The sequence below is a fragment of the Diceros bicornis genome, chromosome 15 (assembly GCF_020826845.1).
Source record: "Diceros bicornis minor isolate mBicDic1 chromosome 15, mDicBic1.mat.cur, whole genome shotgun sequence".
NCBI classification, from domain to species: Eukaryota; Metazoa; Chordata; class Mammalia; order Perissodactyla; family Rhinocerotidae; genus Diceros; species Diceros bicornis.
Genome location: NC_080754.1, coordinates 27705371 through 27724762, shown reverse-complemented (window position 1 = coordinate 27724762; position 19392 = coordinate 27705371). Strand labels below are relative to the sequence as shown.

General features: G+C 36.6%; 1 protein-coding gene across 3 annotated transcripts in view; it reads right to left on the bottom strand.

Annotated features, from left to right (window-relative positions):
* PAK2 (p21 (RAC1) activated kinase 2) overlaps window positions 1-19392 on the bottom strand; it is an 88983-nt gene that overhangs the window by 40412 nt on the left and 29179 nt on the right. For all 3 annotated transcript variants that reach the window (XM_058556034.1, XM_058556031.1, XM_058556032.1), the window contains exon 2: window positions 3247-3454. In XM_058556034.1, coding sequence (XP_058412017.1) covers window positions 3247-3433 — 187 coding nt within the window. In that variant the 5' untranslated portion in view covers window positions 3434-3454. The remainder of the gene's footprint in view (window positions 1-3246; window positions 3455-19392) is intronic.

Below are 19392 nucleotides of genomic sequence, written 5' to 3'. Positions count from 1 at the left end.
AGCTATATATACCAACATTGGCAGTGAAAATGAACCACAGCGATACAAGTCAGCATGAAACTCAAAAACATAAAGTTGAATGAAAAACAGAAGTCCTGAAAAAAATGCAGAGTATGATTCCATTTATAAAATGTTCCCAAGTACGCAAGCCTAACCATATATTATTGGGGATATTATGTCATAAAATTAGTACAAGGTGTTTTATTAAAAGATATATTATGTATACTATACTCTAGTGTGTATGATGTCACCACAAAACTAAAAAATTAAAGCAAAATTCTATTTATATAAAGTTCTAAAATAGGCTAAACTGATCAAAGGTGAAAAATCGGACAGTAGTTGCCTGAAGGCAGGGAGGAGTAGATTGTTTGGGGTAGGATGTGCAAGTTTTCTGGGGAGATGGAAATGGTGTATAACGTAATAGGGTCACAATGATTATGCCTTAAACAGGTGTATCCATTTATTAAAACTGTACAATTATGTGCGTTTTAATATATGTAAATTTTACCTAAAAAATAAGTCAAGTGGAGGCAGAATGATAACTGATGAAGCCGTTGAAGCTAGACTCTTATACTTTATACATTTGACATTTTCAATAACAGATTTTTCTTAAAAAAAGGAATTGGATGAGGCAAAATTTGTTTTTAAAAGAGCTTGTAAAGTTTTAGGATTAGAACTTAAAAGTTATTAGATACTGAATGCAATTAACACAAAAAAAGACTTCAGAAATGACAAAAAAAACTAAATGGACCTTAATTATAGATCTCAAGAGCTGATAAACCTAAACGCAATCAGAGCCATCCCTAGGACACCAGCACCCTCACTCTCCCGTTGTTAGGGGGTAACCAGAACTAGTTTCAGCTGATAAGTGATTCTAGGAGAAAGGAAGGGAAAGGGTAAAACTGGAAGATTCTCAAAACAATCAGAGATGGGTATGCTCTTTTGCATTTATGTAAATGATATTCAATTTGTTCACAAACCCTACCATTACCCAAAGTACTGGACTGTCCACACTTTCTCTTTTGTTTCTTTTCATTGTGTTCTTCTTTTCGCCTTTCCAAGGCTATCCCCAAGTACATTTTATCCTATCTAGAGCATTCCCCTACCCCACTTTGCCTTCTGCTCTCCACAGGCAAGAAATTTCAATTCATTCAGCAATTTCTGCCGGTAGTAACCTTCATAAATTTTTTTCTAACCCCCATAATTATAAATACTGTGTTTATACTGCTATTTTAGGTCTTCCTACTTTAAATATACTGACTTACTACCATGGAAGATGAGGATTCAGTGCTCTCCAAGACACACACTTTTTCACCCTCTTCCCATGCATACTTTTTGGTTCATTTCCTAATTTCCCCCTTTATCCTTTACCTAATCCAGTCGAAGTACATTTTTCATTCTCAAACACGTCAAATACACACGCTATCACTTCTGTTAAATAAATTTTAAAAACATACTTCAATGAAGCTTTTCAGTTACAACCTCACATGAAATTTTAAAAATAAAAACAAAATTAGAAATGAGAGATATACAATAAAATAAACAGGTTTTCAACCGCTCATTGAGTATGTCCTGTCTGCAAATCTAAATTCTCCAAGACTTGATTCTTTGTTAATATTAACTATATTTCCTCAAATTTTCACTGATTATATATTTTTAACTCTCAAATTAAATGTGTATTCATTATTATATAAAAGCACCATTATTCTTCCACTTGGGTTTACGTCTCCATGTGCACTTAGATATATAAGTGGAAATATATCTTTATCTCCACTTATATCTATCATTACTATCAAAGCCATACTGCCATGATTAATATAATTAAATAAATATAAATAATTAAATAAATATAATTAAATTAGTTTAAATAAACTAATGCCTAACTCTTATTCTAAAATCCATTACAGTCCATAATCCCTTATCCAATTCTAAAATCCAAAAATCTCTGAAAACCAAAAGTTCTTTTCTTAGGTTTGACACCAAAACAAATGTAGTGACTTCAACTTATATGACACTTCCTCATCCCACTTTGTGTTACTAGACCAGTTGTTCTTAACTGGAGGCGATTTTGTCCTACATGAGACATCTGGCAATATCTAGACACATTTTCAGTTGTCAACTGGGTGGGAGGTGCTACTGACATCTAGTGGGTAAAAGCTGGGAATAGCGCTAAACATACCATAACGCACAGGAGAGATTCCTGCAACAAAGCAGGAATTGAGAAACCCTGGACTAAACTCATGTTTGCAGAAGATACATTAACGTGTTGATTACTGAGTCCTGCCTCAGACGCTTATATAATACATGATAAAAAGACAGTATTACTACTACTCAAAAATCAGAAAAACCTTAATTCCAAAACACATTTGGTTCCAGGGATTTCAGACGGGATTATACTCTGTATCACCATTCTTATAATAGTAGGTCTTTCCCAAAAGTCACAAATCTCACTAATGTTGGGTAGGCAAAAAGTCTTCGAAAACCAAGAAGATGAGTATAGAAATTCATTGGACATATGGGCTGGCCCCGTGGCTTAGCGGTTGAGTGCACGCGCTCCGCTGCTGGCGGCCCGGGTTCGGATCCTGGGCGCGCACCAACGCACCGCTTCTCCGGCCATGTTGAGGCCGTGTCCCACATACAGCAACTAGAAGGATGTGCAGCTGTGACATACAACTATCTACTGGGGCTTTGGGGGGAAAAAATAAATAAATACAATCTTTAAAAAAAAAAAAAAGAAATTCATTGGACATAACAAGTAAGATAAGCAACAAGTTTTTTCTAATTTGTTTTGTTTTTTGTGTTTTTTTGAGGAAGATTAGTACTGAGCTAACATCCGATGCCAATCCTCTTCTTTTTGCTGAGGAAGTTTGGCCCTGGGCTAACATCCATGCCCCTCTTCCTCCACTTTATATGGGACACCGCCACAGCATGCCTGGACAAGCAGTATGTCAGTCGCGCCTGGGATCCGAACCTGCAAACCCCAGGCCGCCAAAGCAGAGCATGTGAACTTAACCACTACACCACCAGGCCAGCCCCACAACAAGTTTAGTTTTATTCTTTTCTATCACAGTTAAAATAAACAAGCCTTTCCAATAGTGCCTATATACCACCATCAATTCTTTTCTTGGATCTGTTTACTGTTCTCACCAGAAAAGATATCAACTTATTATAATTTAATTAAAAAGATATCAAAATCGGCAACATAAAATAATAACTGAGACTCTTGAAACCACAGCAGCTATTTACCTTTCTCTGTGCCTGAGAATATAGAGATGATTTTATTCCTGGGCTTTTTTTCCTCTGGAACAGAGGGCAAAGGTTTCAAACTGTGATTGGCTGACAAAGGATCTTTGCCTCCAGTGCTAAAAATGGTACTGCTCATTCGCACGGGAGGTGCTGGAGGCTTGTCTTCCAGTTCTCCGTTATCAGACATGATTCAGGATTATGATATGGCCTGAAACAGATAGGCAAAAACGTACAATTAATAACAAGGTAAAAAACAGTTATGGACAAGCACAAAATAGTAATAATCCCCTCCCCAATTTCGAATTAGGAAATATTATCCATTTAGAGTGAAATTTGGAAAATTTGTAAAACTCAACAAGTAAGAGATGAAACTGGTTATCAATACAGATAATCTCCCCTAACAAAGTTGGTAAACGGTTAGCTGAGGGAACGTCTGAAAAGCCAAGTCCAGTTAAGAGAACTATAGTAGTTTCTGGAAAGCAAGATGATACTAACATATCAAAAGATATTCACCTAATCAATTGATTCTAAGAGTAAATGTTCCAATGAAAAGACAGACAACGTGGAGTCTTAAGAAAAGAGAATTCCAAAGAGGAAGAATATGTCCTGACCAGCCAATCAAATGATATGGCCATTTCTATAGCAGATAGGACGCTTGCTACTAAATACATCAACCAACACCCCCTCAAATCTGATTCCATGCTCACTAGCCGTATGATTACAACTTAGCCTTCACATAAACCTTCCTAAAGGATGAGAAGGTGTCACTGATGCAATATTTGGTCTCTCTGAAAATCTGACATTCTAATCACACGTTAGTCCCTTGTGAGTTTTGCAGACAGTACCATAGAACTTGATCCATCTGGGAACACTGACAAAAGTAAATCCAGAATTTAGCTGAAAACTAGAGTATGGCTAAATCCCAAGGTTCTGTCATCCTGTGATGCCCCGCCCAGGCAGTCAAGTAATCCCCCTTATCCACATGGCTACTTCAGTGGAAACTTCAATCTTGTTTACATATACTTACATATATATATTTTATGTCTTTAAAAAAAGTGAATTATACACATTTAAAATCAGCAGTAAAAGGGAGGGAATGCCTAACTTACAGATGAGTTCTGATACAAAAGTATATACGCTAGGAAACAACACATTTCCCTACTAAACAAGGTTTTGATTGGTAATTAGATCTTGATTCGATTATAAAGTTATTTAATCTATGTAAGTGAACCAAACTTTGTACATGTACAATGAGAAGAATACCAACTGTACTTAGACAAAATCAAAACTAAATTTATTTTATCTTTTATTTAGTTTGAATGCTAGTACCTGATGAAAAGCCAGTATAATCTGACAAGAACTGAGGGATGAAGAGATTGCACCTAATTCCACTCCACATCTTACAGCTTTTGTTTTCCTTGCTAGGAGTATGTCACTAGCACTACTGTATATTTTATCTGCTATAATGACAGTTATTTTTCAGCCCACAAAAGAGGGAGAATGAGAGAAGGTAAAGGGGGAAAATAAATATTTCTGGGGTAACTAGTTAGAGGTTAAAGAAGGGCTGGGAGAAGAGAGTAAAAAAAGACTTGTATCTGTGTGTGAGAAAGACTGCCTGAAGTGAAATTAAACTACTGGTGGTCAAAGGAAGAAACAAGGATGGGATCTAAGAAGGTGATAAAGATGACAGCTGGTCACATCATGGGGGGTTTGTTTTGTTTCAGAGTGGGATGCAAGCAAGACACAACTGGCCGTTCTTAAGTGTGGGCTGTCAGGGGTGCATTACCAGAGGGGACTATTTATTGCTACAAATGGAAGAAAAATAAGGCTTGGTAAAAATATTTTGAGGATTATTTGATGAACTGATAAATCAAGACAGATATTTATCTCTTATGTGACCATAACATTAAGGTAAAACAGATGAGCCCTAGAGCAGCTCACTATCATCTTAATCACAAGCTGTAACAGAAATGGCATGTTCAGATTTCGGTTACACTGTGAATGCTCCATATTTATGTATACCAAATTTAAAAGTCAGAGTAATACAACAAAATTTCAAAATATATTTGCATGCATTTATAGAAGGAAATGCACCAAAATACTGACAGTGGTTATCTGTGGATAATTTTTAACTTGATTATAATCATCACAGCTGTGGTTTAAAAAAAAATCAATATAAAACAGTCAGGGCACAATAATATTTAGTGTAAACTGACTACAAATCCCATCCTTAAGGCTGGCTCATAGATGGAACATGACTACAAACTGCCAATGCACCTTCAGCTGCATGTTGTCTATAAGAGCATGGGTTGTGAAATCAGATGGCTTTGGTTGGAATCCTGGTTCCACCATTTACTTAAGTGTGTGATCTTGGGCAAACACTTAACTTTGCCTCAGGGTTCCTTGGAGAAATGGCTGGTTCTAGGCCCTGGACAGGGAAAATACAAGATGAGCCTAGAGCATCTTATAGTGTCAAAAGGTAAGCAAGTACTTAAAAAGGATGAGGGCATGTCAAAAGGACACAGCAAAGAGTTCTCAAAAGCCAATGCTGGAATGATTTGAGTAACAAGATTAATAAAGTAGTATTAGGGCCGGCCCCGTGGCTTAGCAGTTAAGTGCGCGCACTCCGCTGCTGGCGGCCCGGGTTCAGATCCCGGGCATGCACCAACGCACTGCTTGTCCGGCCATGCTGAGGCCGCGTCCCACATACAGCAACTAGAAGGATGTGCAGCTATGACATACAACTATCTACTGGGGATTTGGAGGAAAAATAAATAAATAAATAAAATTATAAAAAAAAATAAAAAAATAAAGTAGTATTAGATTATAACCCAAAGAAAAAAATAAACATACATAATTCATATCAATACAAATAAATGAATAAACAAAATGAGGGGGAACAAATCTTCCTTACAAAACTAATAATATATGTAGATACGCCCCCTTCCAGGAGTTGGAGCTTAACTTCCCTCCCCAATTGAGCGTAGGCTGGACTTAGTGACTCACTTCCAAAAAACAAAGTATGGAAAGGGGAAAATAACTTCATGGTGAAAAACATCTGGCAAACACTGCATTAACCAAGTGATCAAGGTTAACATCACTGGTGGTAAGTCGTATTGATATCACTCACGCCCGATCTAATGTGATCAAAAACACATTTCACTTCTGTCCTATTCTTCCCCCAAACCCATAACCCCAGTCTAATCATGGGAAAAACACCAGAAAAACACAAACTGAGGAAAATTCTACAAAATTCCTGACCAGTACTCCTCAAAACTGTCAAGGACATAAAAAACAAAGACTGCAAAACTGTCTCAGAGCAGCGGAGTCTAAGGAGACATGACAATGTGGTATCCTAGAACCAAAAAAGGACATTTGTGGAAAAACTGGTAAAACCCAAATAAAATCTAGAATTTAGTTAAAAGTAATGTACCAACGTTGGCTTCTTTGCTTTGACGTACATTTTATGGTTTATGTAATGTTAACATTAGGGGAAGATGGGTGATAGCTATACAGGAAATATACTATTTCTGCAACTTCTCTGTAAATCTAAAATTATTCCAAAATAAAAAATCTATTAAAAAAGGAATTAAGTTCCTCGAAAAGTTAGAGTTCCCTATCATATGACCTAGCAATTCCATTCCCTGTACATACCAAAGAGAACTGAAAACATATGTCCACACAAAAACTTGCATATGAACATTCATACAGCATTATTCATAACAGCCAAAATATCCATCAACAGATGAACACACAGACAAAACATGGCATATCCATACAACGGAATATTATCTGGCCATAAAAAGGAGTGAAGTACTAATACATGCTACAACAATGGATGAACCTTAAAAACATAAGTGAAAAAAGCCAGACACAAAAAGATCACATATTGCATGATTCCATTTACATGAAATGTCTAGAACAGGCAAATCCACAAAGACAGAAAATAGGTTATCGGTTGCTAGAGGGTGAAGGGAATGGGATGTGACTGCTAATGTGTATGGAGTTTCTTTCAGGGGAATGAAAATGTTCTGGAATTAGACATTAGTAATGGTTGCAAAACCTTGTGAGTATATTAAAACCACTGAATTGTACATTTTAAGATGGTAAATTTCAGCTATGTGAATTATATCTCAATTTAAAAAAGGAATTAATAATATTTACCTCATAGAATAAAGATTAAATGAGCTAATAAAGATTTAATGCTGCTACTACTATCATGATTACTATTATTTATAAGACTCTATGCTAGAAGTCAGAGAAAACAAAAGAGGATCTAGTTCTTCTCCAAGAGTTCATAATCTACTGGGAAAGACAAATACATACAGACTCGCTTAAGTTAGATCATGCATGCCTCTTATCAACATCTGTTCTCAACACAGGCATATTAAAAAAACTTAGTTTCTTCAGAGTAGCAGTTCTCAAAACATTTTGGCCTCAAGACTCCTTTACACTCTTAAAAATTGAGGCTCCCATATAATTTTTGTTTATATGGGTTATATCTATCCATATTTACTATATGAGAAATTAAAACAAGTTATTTAAATATTTATTTCATTAAAAAATAATAAATCCATTACATGTTAATATAAATAACATTTTTATGAAAAATAGTATTTTCCAAAACAAAATAAATTTAGTGGGAAGAGTGGTATTATTTTACATTTCTGTAAATCTTTTTAATGTCTGGCTTAGTAGAAGACGGTTGGATTCTCATATCTGCTTCTGCATTCAATCTACTGTGTTATGTTTTCGTTGAAGTATATGAAGAAAATCTGGTCTTACACAGATATGTAGCTGAAAAAGGGAGTATTTTAATAGCTTTCAGATAATTGTGGATATTCTTGGATATTACACCAAACTCAACCTTCCTAAAGCTTAGTTGTGGAATCTGAAATCACAGCAGTAAATTTTTTGTACTCTGTTACATTAAACCCATTCATTTCTCTTGCACTATGAACAAATCTTTTGCCCATGTGTGAATTTTGTAATGTCATGAATTGATTATTAGAAAATACTGGTTCAGTGAATTATAAAGATACTCAAAATGTTGACAGATTTCATTATATAATAAAAGTAAAATCACATTTATTAACACCACCACTGATCTCATTAGAAAAGTCTCAGTATTGGGAAACTGTCAGACTCAAGAAAGTGGATACAAGTTTTCTAAAATTCTAATTTTTACTTGAAAGCTTAAATTTTATCAATTGCAACAAACTGTTACTTCATCCTTTTTTCTTTTTTGCTGAGGAAGATGCGCCCTGAGCTAACATCTGTTGCCAATCTTCCTCTTTTTTTTTGGTATGTGAGCCTCCATCACAGCATGGCCACTGACAGACAGTGGTCTGCACCCTGGAATCAAACCCGTGCCACCAAAGTAGAGTGCATCGAACTTAACCACTAGGTCACTGGGGCTGGGCGTCACTTCATTCATTTTTGAGAAAATGTCTGCCAAATACCTAAGTCTGAACAACCACAGTTTGTGGGCCAGTTGTTCTTTCCAATTAAAATGGTGTTCCATGGAAAAGGGGCTAGTTTAGCTCAATCACACAAGTGGTTTTTTCTGCAAGACAACCATTCATACTTCCTAAGTTTCTAATGAGTACTTCCTATTTTGCTGCATAAAATACTTTAAAAGTGAACTCAAAAGTAGAGACATAATAAGATTAATAATTTTATTGTCTCATCAAGTACATTCTTAAGTGAAACTGGCTTTTTCAAAAAACTACAAGCACACGGCCACTGCCTGGATTCATGTTAAAGTACAGGCAGTTTTACTCACCATTGCTTTTGCACCATCAATGCACATAACAACAGTATAAAAGGCAAAGAATGTCTTAGCATTATTATGAAAACAGGTTTTGACCTCATGGACTCCAAGGGTACCATAGACCGTACTTTGAGAACTGCCGCTTTAAAGTGTACCCCAGGTCTATACTTTACCCTCACACCCCCAATTCTTTCTGATGTTTTTATGAGGTGGCAGAAGACCCATATTTATTTCATCCTATACTCTATAGAACACATTTTTAACATTGGAAAAGGTACTCAATGGCTAGATTTCCAAGCTAGGGCACAAAAACCTAATCAAATCTTTAACATGGTTGAAAATCTATACACGTCAATGGCATTTACCATATTGGTTTCCATAACAAAAATAAGAAAGATCAGCAGACTTTCATGCGTTAGCCAAAGACACTAACTGCCATTTATATGAAAAACACCACCAAATTCTAAGCAAATGACATTACAGGACAACTTTCAGAACACAGCCTTTCCTTATACTTCGGTTATCCAAAAACATTTCTTTACTGCTCTATTTTAATATAAAGTGCAGTAACTTTTTGGTTTTCTGCACAAATTCAGTCCAAGAGAACTAAAAGGAGCAAATACACTATTTGTTTCAGAATTTTCTTCTTGGTGATTGTACATTATATACAAAGTTGTATTAGCTATGGCTCAAGGAAATCCCAGTTAACATGACGTACCTTGTAGGCAACACATGCCTCAACAAAACCCAAGTTTACTATTAAACATGAGTCACAGATGTCCGTAATGAAATTACTCAAGATGACAAATATAATAGCAACAATTCTAAGTAATATGCCTCATAAGTGATTAGATCTTAGTAAACAAAAGCATGACCCTTGATACAACATTGATGAGTGCCACCAGCTCAGCTGAGGGCTTTATCACTTCATCTCAGCATTTCTCTAACTAGTCTCTATGTCTTCAGCTGTTGTTTGAAGGAAGAGATTAGAAGAAGCTCTAACTAGGTTCCTAAAGAGTTTCTATGCATTGTTTTTGTTTAGAGAAAGAAGTCAGAATTGGTTAAATGCACAACAATGACTAAAAATAGCACATGCTATCACTTTCCCTGGCTATACTTTCCTCAGTAGCTACTCATAACCGCAGACTGAGGACTAAACTCTGGCATTTAGGGCCACTTACTACTGAATCAGTCTGATCTCATCTGAATGCACAACATAAATCCTATGCTTCATGTTCCCCAAATACACCAAAGACTTTCCTGGCCTAAATCATCTTTGTATATATATTTCTCTATTTTTAAATTTTCTTCATCCTTTTCTCTACCCAACCAAATCTTTCAATGCTCAGTAAAAATTATTTCCTATGTAAGGCCATTCCTGTCTCTCCCCGCTCAAAATGACTCCTCACATCCTCTGAATGCGAGTTACACAGGAAAATAAATTCAGAGAGTATTAAAGTTGGATTAGAATTCATTTGGTCCATCTTCCTTATTTTTATGTGAAGGAACTGACTCACCAAAAAGCAAGCAGTTTGCAGAAAGTCACACAAATCTAATCACTATGAGAACTAAGACCAGAATTCAAGTTTCCTAACAACTCTTAACCTCATGCTCTTTTTCTTAATCATGTTAATATACTGGACTATTCTCTGGCAATGAATTACAACTGTGCTTCATTAATTATTATTTTAGGTGTCTTTCCTCCCCAAGACTTCAAGCAATTCAAAGGCAGGGATTATACTACATCTATTTTTATTATACTATTTTACTATCTCCTTTAAGGTTTAACACAAATCCTTGCATGTATTAGACAATAATGTTTACTGATTTATGGTACTACACTCTGTCCCCAGAAGAAATATTACTCTTTCTGAATTTATGAGTTCTCTTATCAAACAGCATCTCACTAGACAACATTTAAACTACTCTATATTAACAAAAATACCTTTGGAAAGATCTATACTTTTCCCCTAACAGCTGACTCATGGCCTTAGTCTTCGATCCTTTTCCATAAAGCATCCTTCCAGAAGCATGTGTATTGCTTCTACTGACAATGTCAAATGCCTAAAAAGTGCCAAATGAGGATGAGATAAGGCTTTTCACATCTTATATTTTAGCCAGAAACAACAAAGAATGTAAAAACAGCTCATGGTAAATTACTGATTTACCAATATTTTTCTCTACCATTTTCAAAAATGTTTATAAAAAAAGCAAATGATAAGTATTGCCTCTCTCTAAATCTGTTCAAACACTTTTTGCTACTTTTCAGTGAAAAACAAGTAGGCAAAACAAAAAGCATGCCCAAAACACACTGTACTCTTCTAACAGGCCCATTGTTTAATTGTGACACGACTCAAAGACAAACAATTCCTCAATTGTCTACTGAAGGAGCCTAGGGGAAGTTACATATACAACACAAACGAAAAAAGGAGTGGTATCTGGAACTGGTCAGTCTAACTGGTAGAAATTGCTAAATTTATTATAATCTACTCAGATCAACTATGGTACTCCAAGTACAAACCATATACATCATGTTGAAAAACATGATGTAAAAAGCACAATTTTGCTTTATTTTTACTCACATTTAACATAAATAACAAATGAACCTTAATTTTTCAGTACCTTAAGAATGTAATAATACAACACTATTTGGTAAGACTTCTAACAACCTCTCAATAAGCTACAAGAGCCCCAACACCACTGGCCTTTCTTTCCCCTCCCCCTGCAAAAAAGCCTCAAATGCCTTTGAGAGCAAAAGCATCAATGAAAATATCCCAAACACCTTAAGTGGACAACACATACTATGAAAGGAATGTTCACAAATTAAAAGGAAAGGAGTGTTTTCATTTGGTGGCACCAGATTACATCAGGTCTGTTAGTAGCAAAGCCAGAAAGGAAAGGGGAAAGAGACATAGAAAACACAATTGGGGCACTGGTAAAGAATAAAGAATGAAAAGAAACTCTGCTCAAACTCAAATAAATAAAGGACTGGACAACATTTCAAATCTTTAAAAATGCATGGATAAGCTAGTTAAGATGAAAGGAATGTTTCCATAGAGCCCAAAGCCAAGTGAAACCAGGAACAAGAGCGTAAGCAATTTAATAATCCAGTTATTCTTGATGGATTTTTAACCAAACTCGGGAGACCTTAAACTTCCACTTTGATGGCTGTCACAGGGGACAGGTGATAAAACTCAGAGTCTGCCAAAACTGAAAAATCTAATATGATTTCCTCCCACATAAGGCTAGACATAAAAGCTATAATCTATATAAATCAGGAATAAATCCCTCTGGGCAGAGGGAACAAGAAAACTTTAACTATTTTGAGTCCAGTGATAACAAGACAGGGAAAAAATCTCTGAGAAATCCTAACAACAAAATGCATGCTTATGGTCTGAATTCATCCACCTATGAGGTCCCAAAAAATTCCAAGAGGTTTAATTGAATGGGGTCATGCTGGTAGCACTCCCTGGTGAATGGCAGAATCAAACATAAACATAAAGCCTCCCTGGGAGAAAACAACTTCAGCACAGGCCTCAAATCATACCAAAGATAAAATTCTAAGGAAAAGGAACACCTCATAGTGAAAATTCAGAAAACAAACAAAATACCATGATTGAGGACTATCTAGCCAAAAGAGACTGGTGAAATAGATGTGGCATGATCTGACACAGAATATGTAGAAGAAGCTTGAAAACAAAAGCAAAAAAAAAAGCAAATATGAAAAACAACCATACAGAACTTACAGTAAGAAAAAATATCTGAAAATTAAAACTCAACATTTGAAGTAAAAAGCAGTGCAAACTCAGCAGAAGACAGAATTAGTGACCTGCGAGATGTAGCTGAAGAAAGTACCTAGAATGCAGCACAGAGAGACAAAGAGAAAGTATGAAAGAAAAGTAAGATGAGTACGTTGGATGATCTAAGCTACACCTATTTGGAGTTCCAGAAGGAGATGAGAGAACGAATGAGGCAATGGTTCACTGGATAAATTAGTAGCTGAGAAATTTCTAGAACTAATGAAGGACACAAATCCATAAGTTGAAGAACTTTAATGAATCAAAAGCAGGATAAAAAGTAATCTATGCACATCAAAGTGAAAACACATCATAGTGAAATTAATCAAACATCAAAGAGTTCTTAATATTGGCCAAAGGAGAAAAAAGAGCAAACTTCACAGAAGTGGCAGATGGACTTTCAGCTTACTTCTTGATACCAACAACGAAAGCAAAAAGACACTGATATATCCTCAGTGTACTGAGAGAAAAAGCTGCAACACAAATTGAAGATTCAGGGCCGCCCCGTGACTTAGCGGTTAAGTGCGTGCGCTCTGATGCAGGCGGCCCGGGTTCCGATCTCGGGCGCGCACAGACGCGCTGCTTCTCCGGCCATGCTGAGGCCGCGTCCCACATACAGCAACTGGAAGGATGTGCAGCTATGACATACAACTATCTACTGGGGCTTTGGGGGAAAAATAAATAAATAAATAAAATTATGAAGATTCAACAAAACTATCTTTCTAGAATGAGGTCAAAATAACATTTTGAGACAAAGAATATTTTCAAAAGATTGGAATCACTCTGTACTGTTAACTAAAATCAATGTAGTTGGAAATCAATAACAAAAAAATAACTAGGAAAAAACTCCATAGGTTTGGAAATTTTAAAACACTTCTAAAAAACTTATGGTTAAGATATTATAACGGAAATCAGAAAATACTTAGAATTGAATGAGAATGAAAACTATGTATCAGAACTCGCAGGACTGGATAAATAAAATGTGGTATAGACATACTGTAGAGTATTATTCATCTTTAAAAAGAAATGAAATTTGTGGGGCCAGCCCCGTGGCTTAGCGGGTTAGGTGTGCGCGCTCTGCTACTGGTGGCCCGGGTTCGGATCCTGGGTGCGCACTGACGCACTGCTTGTCCAGCCATGCTGAGGTGGTGGTCCCATATACAGCAACTAGAAGGATGTGCAACTATGACATGCAACTATCTACTGGGGCTTTGGGGAGAAAAAGGGAAAAAAAAGGAGGAGGATTAGCAATAGATGTTAGCTCAGGGCCGGTCTTCCTCAGCAAAAAGAGGGCGATTGTCATGGATGTTAGCTCAGGGCTGATCTTCCTCACAAAAAAAAAGAAAGAAAGAAATTTGATATGTGCTCTAACAAGGATGAACTCTGAAAACATTAAATAAAATAAGCCAGACACAAAAGGACAAATACTGTATAATTTCACTTATATGAGGTATCTAGAGCGGTCAAATTCATAGAGACAGAAAGTAAAGTAAAGGTCACCAGGGCCTAGGAGGAGGGTGAAATAGGGAGTTATTGTTTAATGGGCATGGAGTTTCTGTTTGGGATGATGAAAAGTTTTGAAATGGATAGTGGTAATGATTGCTCAACATTGTGAATGTACTTAATGCCAATGAATTGTACACCTAAAAATGGTTAAAATGGTAAATTTTATGTTATGTATATTTTACCACAATAAAAAAAACTTGCAGGATGTGATTAAAGCACTTAAGGACACTTGCAGTTCTGAATTTTTACTTTAAAAACGAACTAAAAATTAATGAATTAAGCATCCAACCTAAGAAGCAAAAGTAAAAAACAAACAAAAACAGCAAAATAAACCCAAAGAAAGTAGGAAGAAAATAATAAGATAAAAGGAGAAATTGCTGAATAGAAGACTATTATACAACAGAAAAGATCAATAAAACTAAAACTTGGGTCTTAGATAAAACTAGCAAAATACCTCTGGCAAAATTAATCAAGAAACAAAGAAAGAAAGCACAAATAAACACTATCAGGAATGAAAAGAGGTTCCACTGGTATTCGGTGAGCAGAGGTCACAGATACCGATATTCTGCAATGTGCCGGCAAGTCCTCACAACTCTTGAACATTCCACCATGCACTGATTTATAATTTAAAAAAATTTATATATATATAATTATCTGAACCTAGAGCATACTTCCATTTTACATATAAAAGATATTTTTTACAGTTTTAACACACACTGAATTTTTCAGGTACGCAACCACTATGAAACCAAGAGAAGAGCTTGTACTTTGTTTAGCTTGGTTTTAACAAGAAGTTTATTCACCATTTGGAATATCATGTCACTGAAAGCAATGTGATCATGCTGGGTGAGTCATCAATAGCAGTACACCTGCATGAGACTGCATTATGGCCAAACTTAAGTAGACACACAGACCTATAATCACTTCATACTGACTTTTAGATTAGTTGTGATCAAATACAGTTGTCTCTTGGTATGGGTTCCAGGACCGCCCATGGATAACAAAATCTAACGATACTCAAGTCCCTTATATGACGTAAATGATATGTAAACAGTTGTTGTACTGTATTGTTTTAGGAAATAACAACAGGAAGAAAAATTCTGTACAGGTTCAGTACAAACACAACTATCGTAGGCCTTTCCATACGTGGTTGGTTGAATCTGCAGATGCAGAACCCATGGATACGGAGGGCCAACGGTATCTACGAATGGAAATATATATTTTATTACAGTTTTCCTTTTCTTTCTTTTTTTCCCATTATATTAATCTTCCCTCCGAAATTGATTTAGAGACTTGAATTAGGGCATTATATTGATTTTTCCCCTGAAAAGAGGACAAGTTAAATAATCTACAATTTTTATTTCATAGGAAAGCAGTATAACGTAGTGTTTAAGAGTACAGATCCAGGGCTGGCCCCGTGGCTTAGCGGTTAAGTGGTTAAGTGCGCGCGCTCCGCTACTGGCAGCCCGGGGTTCAGATCCCGGCCGTGCACCGACGCACCGCTTCTCTGGCCATGCTGAGGCCGCGTCCCACATACAGCAACTAGAAGGATGTGCAACTATGACATACAGCTATCTACTGGGGCTTTGGGGGAAAAATAAATAAATAAAATTATAAAAAAAAAAAAAAAGAGTACAGATCCAAACACCCCATTTGTAGGAATCTATCTCAAAGACACAATGGCAAAAATACAAATAGACATATACACTAGGCTGTTATAGTATTATCTGTAACAGCAAAAGACTAGGAGCATCTCAAATGGTCCTAAGAGGGGACTGGTTGAATTAACTAGGGTATATCACACACTCAAGTATTATGAAGTTGTAAAAATGAATAGGGAAATCACTCTATATACTGCCATGGAGTGATCTCAGGATAAACTACCATGAAAATTAATAAAGGGAAACCTCATTAAAATGGAGTTGGAAGACCAGAAGGGGAAGCCCTCATGCAGTACCACTCAATGCCAATTACAGGAAGAACTGTCCGTTACAGACTGCAAAAAAGAATCCTCAGGAAAGAATCATCAATTACAGGCTCCAACAGGAAGAGATATCCATTGCATCTCCTACAAGAAATCAACTACCCCAGCAACTCAGCCAATGAGAAACTGTCACTCCTGCTTTCCACCAATGGACTTTAATTCAAAACAACCCGTTCCTACTTCCCCTTTTTTCTCTCTCAAACAAGGTTCCTCTCCTTTGCTTGCAGGACTTGCCTATGGCTTTTGCTATAGCTTGCTTGTCTCGAATTGCAATTGTTTGCTTTGTTCCTGAATAAACTCATTTTGCTGGTAAAATAACTGGCTGTTTTATTTTTTTAGGTTAACGCTACTAATGAAAAGAAAGATGGGGGAAAAGAATATATGTATGGTATGCTACCATTTACCTAAGGGGGGGAAGAAAGGTGTATCAATACACACACACACACACTTATTTTTTTTTTAAATGGAAGTATAAACCATAATTTTTTTAATGGTTACTTTTGGGGAGGAAGGGAACAAAATGGAAGGGATTGAATTAAAAGTTAGACTTCGCTGAAAATATCTTGCTTTGTATATTTGATTTTGGAACTTTGTAAATTATATAAAAATCACCAGCAAAAGTAGAATGAATATTGCTTGTAGTAAGTTAAGGCACTACAGAGACCCAATCTAACAATCCATTGCCCACTAAAAATATCCTTGTATTTTTCACTTTGCAGACAACACAGGAACCTTATTTAGCTTTACAATTAAAACTAAACAAAAACCATTAAATATAAATTGGCAGTGGTTGAAAATTCGCATTTTCTTCTTACATTTTTAGGTATTACAACATCTACAATGGGAACTTTCTACATCATTATATGGATTAAACATTTAGCAAATACTCATTAACCAGATTATGACATTGCCTCTATTATTACCAATTATGATGTATCATATTTCCTCTACTGAACTCTATTCTTTGTGAGAAGGTACTATTTTTATATTTCTTTTTATTCCCCAACAGCATCTAGCAAAGTGTTATATACATCATAGAAACTCAAAACATGTTTTTCAAATAAACAATGTTTAGCCAGTTTAGGCAAATAAACTATCACTAATCAAGTTGTATACTGAAAACCAAATCACTTATCTTTTTAGTCCCTCAATTCAATCACCTATAAAATGCAATAATACCTGAACTGCTCTTCTCACAGTAAGGAGGGATGGGAGACTGCAGGTTGTGAAAAGTGCTTTGAAAAATTTTTATCTGAATTTATTATTTATTCTTTTTTTTTTTTTTGAGGAAGATTAGCCCTAGGCTGACATCCGTGCCCATCATCCTCTACTTTATATGGGACGCCGCCACAGCATGGCTTGACAAGCAGTGTGTAGGGTCACACCTGGGATCTGAACCTGCGAACCCCGGGCCGCCAAAGCGGAGCACACAGACTTAACTGCTATGCCACAGGGCCGGCCCCTCATTTCTTTTTTCTCCAATGTTTTGCTACACTAGAAGAAATGTGTCGTTAATTGCAAATGATAAGACTGTCTACATAATGCAAATGGAACTAGGATAAATTACAGGGATAAACAAAAATTTAGCAAATTTGCAGTTTAAAGAGGAATATACAGAATTCAATTACATTTTTGTATACCTAACAGAAAATGAAAAAATGAGAAGGGAAAAAGACACCATTTATAATATCATTTAAAAAATGAAGTTCCTGGGCCGGCCCCGTGGCTTAGCGGTTAAGTGCGCACGCTCCGCTGCTGGCCGCCCGGGTTCAGATCCCGGGCGCGCACCAACACACCACTTCTCTGGCCATGCTGAGGCCGCGTCCCACATACAGCAACTAGAAGGATGTGCAGCTATGACATACAACTATCTACTGGGGCTTTGGGGGGGGGGATGAAGTTCCTAGGACAGAAGTTCCCAAACCTTCTCGTTTCATGGTGTCCTTACTATTCTCAGTAATTAATTCACACTACCTCTAGGCCAAAAGAAATTCCTAACAGTTTCACTTATTTAGTAGTTAGATCCAAACAACTTCATTACTATTCATGCCCTAAAAACTTAGTAACTATTTGAAAAAGCAATACACATAAATTGAAAAAGAAAACAAAAACTTTAATTTCTTTCTCAATCACTTGTTGTTAGTGCCATCAAGTCGATTCTGACTCCTAGCCACCCTGTGTACAGCAGAGCAGAACCCTGCCCAGTCTTTTTGTGCCATCTTCTCACCTTCCGGCGCTGTATCAGACAATGCTCCACTACTATTCAGAGGGTTTTTATGGCCAATTTTTTTAGAAGTGGGTGGCCAAGTCTTTCTTCCTAATCTGTCTCAGTCTGGAAGCTTTGCTGAAAGCTGTCCATCATGGGTGACCCCTGCTGGTATTTGAAATACAGGTGGCGAAGCTTTCAGCATCACACAGCTGCCACAGAATGACAACTGACATATGGGTGGTGTGGTTTTCTAACTGGGAAACAAACCCAAACCTCAGTGGTGAGAGTGCCTAACATCAGGCACTAGACCACGAGGGCTGGCTATGTGTATTTTACCATAATTAAAAATTTAAAAGATGGGGCTGGCCCTGTGGCGTAGCGTTAAGTGCTCGCACTCGACTACTGGCGGCCGGGGTTCGGATCCCGGGCACACACCGACGCACGGCTTGTCAGGCCATGCTGTGGCAGCGTCCCACATAAAGTGGAGGAAGATGGGCCCGTGTGTCAGCTCAGGGCCAATCTTCCTCAGCAAAAGAGGAGGATTGGCAGGGATGTCAGCTCAGGGCTGATCTTCCTCACAGAAAAAAAAAAAATTTTTTAAGAAAAAAATTTTTAAAGCTGTGTGATGGTCACATGAGTCTTCATTAGACTATTCTATCTACTTCTGAATGCACTTGGAATTTTCTATAATAAAAAGCTAAATGTGTTTCACAATGCACCATATGTTCCCATAAAGAAATAAGCAAAAGACAAATAATTCAATAAATAATGAGCAAATGATATGAACAGGTATTTCATAGAAGACAACAAACAGTGAATAACTACATGAGAATATGCCCAACCCTCGTAAGAAATTGTGGAAATATAAATGAAGACC